General features: G+C 33.5%; 1 protein-coding gene across 1 annotated transcript in view; it reads right to left on the bottom strand.

The window, feature by feature from the left end:
* LOC107691328 (vacuolar protein sorting-associated protein 72 homolog) overlaps nt 1-4,936 on the bottom strand; it is a 12,607-nt gene that overhangs the window by 6,463 nt on the left and 1,208 nt on the right. Inside the window, exon 3 of the mRNA XM_016489886.1 lies at nt 2,043-2,187. Within this exon, the coding sequence (XP_016345372.1) occupies nt 2,043-2,187 (145 nt within the window). The remainder of the gene's footprint in view (nt 1-2,042; nt 2,188-4,936) is intronic.

The following is a 4,936-nucleotide window of genomic DNA, read 5'->3' as shown; positions in this document are numbered from 1 at the left end:
CGATTAATCGCATCCAAAATAAAAGTTTTTGTTTACATAATATATGAGTGTGTGCTGTGTATATTTATTATGTATATATAAATACACACACACACATGCATATATATATTTAAGAAATTTTTGTATGTTTATATATTAAAGATATTTATATATAATATAAATTATAATAGGGCTGTCAAACGATTAATCGCATCCAAAATAAAAGTTTTTGTTTACATAATATATGAGTGTGTGCTGTGTATATTTATTATGTATATATAAATACACACACATGCATGTATATATTTAAGAAAAATATATTGTTTATATAATATATTTATATATAATACAAATTATATGAATATAAATATATATATGTGTTTGTCTTTATATATACATAATAAATATGCATAGTACACATACATATGTAAACAAAAACTTATTTTGGATGCGATTAATCATTTAACAGCACTATTGACTACGTTTACATGGACAACAGTAATCTAATTATTTATCTTATTCTGAATAAGCCAATATTATGATTAAGGTGTTTACATGAGTAAATGTTAGAATATTCCTTTCATGTTCTCGTTTTAAATGCTATAGTACATAGATCGATTAATGGCACACGTCATTACGTCACCACGCGACGCCATCCGACGTCCAACCCAGAATTTCATGTATAAACATATAGTTCGTCTTCGTTATGATGCCATATACAGCTTTGGGTGTTTAATTGTTAATTTACTGAAAGCTTCAAGTGCAGTTAATTACTTGTCATGCTATACGTGCAAACAGACGACGGCATTGTTGAAGCCATGCTCAAACGGTTGACTGTCGCAAAATGCAGTGAAAAGTCCTACGCGATGGTAATAGTATGATTAGGGTGTTTACATGTCTATACTGCACTTCAATAATGCAATTAAATAGGAATACTCCACGTCTTAATTTGATTTGTGTTTACTTCGACTATAACTGTAGCCGGATTAAGGTAATCAAAAATCCCTGTTTAGATGGTAGATTAATCGTGTTAAAATCAGAATATTGTTGTCCATGTAAACGTACTCATTGCTATTGTTAACTAAATCTAATGAAATGTTGTAAAATGAAGCAAAGTTGAAATAAAATAAAATATAATATTAGCTAAAAAAATTAAAATAAATGGAAATTAGAAATGCATTGGCAACTACCTGAAATAAATGACACGCACCAATAGTTTTACATATACACACTAAGCTGACATACCAAAATTACTGAAACTGAAAACTAAAACAGAAATAGATATAAATTCTAATTTGTTTAAAAAAATAAATAAATAAAAATGTTAATTAAAAATGAACAAATTAAATGTAAATATTAAAATAAAAGCTAATTCTAAATGAATTATTAATTCAATACTATTTAATTATTACAAATATAGAAAATTATTTATAAAACATAATAATTAAATAATACTAATAAGCAGCAAACACGGTTTTACAGTATATTTGTTAAGTGAGTGTTTCACTCAAATGAAAAATTATTAATAGAATTTCCAAAGATGTGAACTCATAAAAGTTTAAGTCAGCATGAAATGTAAAATTACTCTATATTCCAAATTCATGTGCATTTCTGTTTCTTTTCTTTTTGTATGTTATATATATATAATGTCTATATTTCACTATTATTTACTATTTTTACTATCTTTAATTACTAAAATGAAAAAGGAATTGTCCCTAGCTCAATTTAATAGTCAAAATTCTATAAAAGTATTTTTGTTTTTACATACTACCTAACAGTACTTATTTTAAACATACTTAATTTTAGAAGTTTTTGAAGTACAAATATACTATTCAGTTTCTGTCCATCTATCTTAGTTCAGAGTTTCACAAACTAGGGTTTGTGAGTTGATAAATAAAAGCTAGTTATTAGCTAAATTTAAAAAAAAAACACAACTAAAATGATTCCAGCTTTTCAGGAACAAGTTATTGTTTTACATTAATAGCAATTTAGCATAACAAACCAGTTCCATCTAACCTCACCTATTATTATTATTAATTACAGTTCATTATGTATAAAAGTACCCTTCCACATCCACGTTCTCCTCCTTCATTTGAGCGTCTGGGACCAGCAGCATCAGCACTGAATGATAGCGAATGCTCGGCCCTTCAAAGCGTCTCTTCTTATGAACCTGCTTCTTCTTATCGGCCTCTAAACGCTCATAGTTTTCTGAAAACACACACACTGTAATGTGAACACACACTCATAATTAAATTCTGGTGTTATTCCTGAAATCTGGAAATCAGCTTTTGTTGTTCCTTTATTAAAAGGGGGTCAGATCCTACTATATTAGATAATTACAGACCAATCTTCAAAGCTGTGTGTTTTATCAATTTTTTTTTAGAAAGCCTTATTAGTGAACAGTTGACTTGTTATTTGAATGCAAACAAAGTGTTTTCATAAAAAACATAGTACTGTAACAGCTGTTTTGAAAGTTTTAAATGATATTGTGGGATCGATTGATAATGGTGATTTTTGTGCTTCCCTTTTTATTGATTTATCAAAGGCTTTCGATACAGTGGATCATGAAATATTGTTGCATAGATTGAAGAGTGTTGGTTTATCAAATCTTGTTATTCCTTGGTTTAAAAATTATTTGAGTGGAAGAACTCAATGTGTACAGGCTGAAGGTAAACTATCTGAATCATTGGAGACTGCCAAAGGTGTTCCCCAAGGATCTGTGCTGGGGCCTCTTTTATTTACCATTTACAGTGGGTACGGAAAGTATTCAGACCCCCTTAAATTTTTCACTCTTTGTTATATTGCAGCCATTTGCTAAAATCATTTAAGTTAATTTTTTTTCCTCATTAATGTACACACAGCACCCCATATTGACAGAATAGCAAATGGCTGCAATATAACAAAGAGTGAAAAATTTAAGGGGGTCTGAATACTTTCCGTACCCACTGTATATAAATAGTCTTGATTGTGGCATTCAGGATGCCAAATTTCATTTTTATGCAGATGATTCTGTCATGTATTGCAGTGCTTCTTCTAGACAGCAAGCCTTGTATAAGCTTCAGTCAACTTTTGATGTTCCCCAAGGATCTGTGCTGGGGCCTCTTTTATTTACCATTTATATAAATAGTCTTGATTATGGCATTCAGGATGCCAAATTTCATTTTTATGCCGATGATTCTGTTATGTATTGCAGTGCTTCTTCTGGACAGCAAGCCTTGTATAAGCTTCAGTCAACTTTTGATGTCATTCAATTACGGCTTTACAATTTAAAACTGATAAAACCAAGTACATGTTATTTTCAAGTTCAAAGAAATTTGAAAATAATTTAATCTCTCTTCAAACTTTACAAGGTTCTGTGATTGAATTAGTAAAAGAGTATAAATATCTTGGCATCATTATAGACGATATATTCTGGCTCTCATATTACCGAATTGAAGAAAAAAACGGAAAATTAAGCTTGGGTTTTATTTTAGGAACAAGATTTGTCTTTCATTTAATGCAAGAAAGAAATTGGTTTCTGCTACTTTTTTTATCTGTACTTGATTATGGTGACGTAGTGTATCAATTCGCACCATCATATCTTCTTTATTCTTTAGATGCTGTTTATCATGGCGCTCTAAGATTGGTAACCGCAAGCAGAAGAACAGCGAATGCCATGAGTTGCGCACTTGAAAACAAAGCCCACTAGACAGTGACCAAGTGCTGAGGAGTATACTTTAAAGGCTTGCACACTCAACTGTCTGCGAAATGGAGCTTTGTGCTTGTGCATCCTACCTCTTATTCGGCACAAATCCAAATACTCCATAATATTTCCATATTTGCGATGTATTTGAATGCTAAAATATTATTTATTATGTAAATTATAGGCTTTGCACTTCAGTCGCGCTTAAACGGTGACACAGAGGTGGGCGCGCTGATGTTCGGTTCACTGTATTTATTTTACACTGTTTATTTTGATAAAGTACCAACTGCGTTGTCGAGTTAACAATGCTGAAACTGGTATATGAGTGTGCATGTGTGTATGAGTGTGCGTGTGCGTATATGAGTGTGCGTGTGTGTATGAGTGTGCGTATATGAGTGTGCGTATATGAGTGTGCGTGTGTATGAGTGTGCGTGTGTATATATGAGTGTGTGTGTCAGTGTGCATGCGTGTGTGAGTGTGCGTGTGCATATGAGTGTGTATGTGTGTATGAGTGTGCGTGTGTGTATATGAGTGTGCGTGTGCGTATATGAGTGTGCGTGTGTGTGTGTGTATGAGTGTGCGTGTGTATATATGAGTGTGTGTGTGACGTGACATGTGGCCAAGTATATATATGAGTGTGTGTGTATGAGTGTGCGTGTGTGTATATGAGTATGTGTGTGTGTGTGTATATGAGTGTGCATGCGTGTGTGAGTGTGCGTGTGCGTATATGAGTGTGCGTGTGTGTATGAGTGTGCGTATATGAGTGTGCGTATATGAGTGTGCGTGTGTATGAGTGTGCGTGTGTATATATGAGTGTGTGTGTTGGTGTATGTATATGTGTGTGTGTGTGTGTGTGTGTGTGTGTGTGTGTGTGTGTGTGTGTGTGTGTGTGTGTGTGTGTGTGTATATGAGTGTGCGTGTGTGTATATGAGTGTGCGTGTGTGTGTATATGAGTGTGCGTGTGTGTATGAGTGTGTTTTGAAAATCTAAAAATGTTTAAAAAAGTTTTCTGTGCGGGGTAGGTTTAGGGGTAGGGTTGGTGTAGGGCAATAGAATATATGGTCTGTACAGTAGAAAAACCATTACGCCTATGGAGAGTCCCCACAATCACAAAAACAAACCTGTGTGTGTGTGTGTGTGTGTGTGTGAGCGTGGGTGTGTGTGTGTGTGTGTGTGTGTGTGTGTGTGTGTGTGTGAGAGCGTGTGTGTGTGTGAGTGTGTGTGAGAGAGAGTGTGTGTGTGTGTCTGTGTGTGTCTGTGAGTGTGTGTGTGTGT

The sequence above is a fragment of the Sinocyclocheilus anshuiensis genome, unplaced genomic scaffold, assembly GCF_001515605.1.
Source record: "Sinocyclocheilus anshuiensis isolate Anshui unplaced genomic scaffold, SAMN03320099.WGS_v1.1 scaffold938, whole genome shotgun sequence".
Lineage (NCBI taxonomy): Eukaryota > Metazoa > Chordata > Actinopteri > Cypriniformes > Cyprinidae > Sinocyclocheilus > Sinocyclocheilus anshuiensis.
The sequence above is the reverse complement of the archived record's forward strand: the minus strand, read 5'-3'. Positions and strand labels throughout refer to the sequence as shown.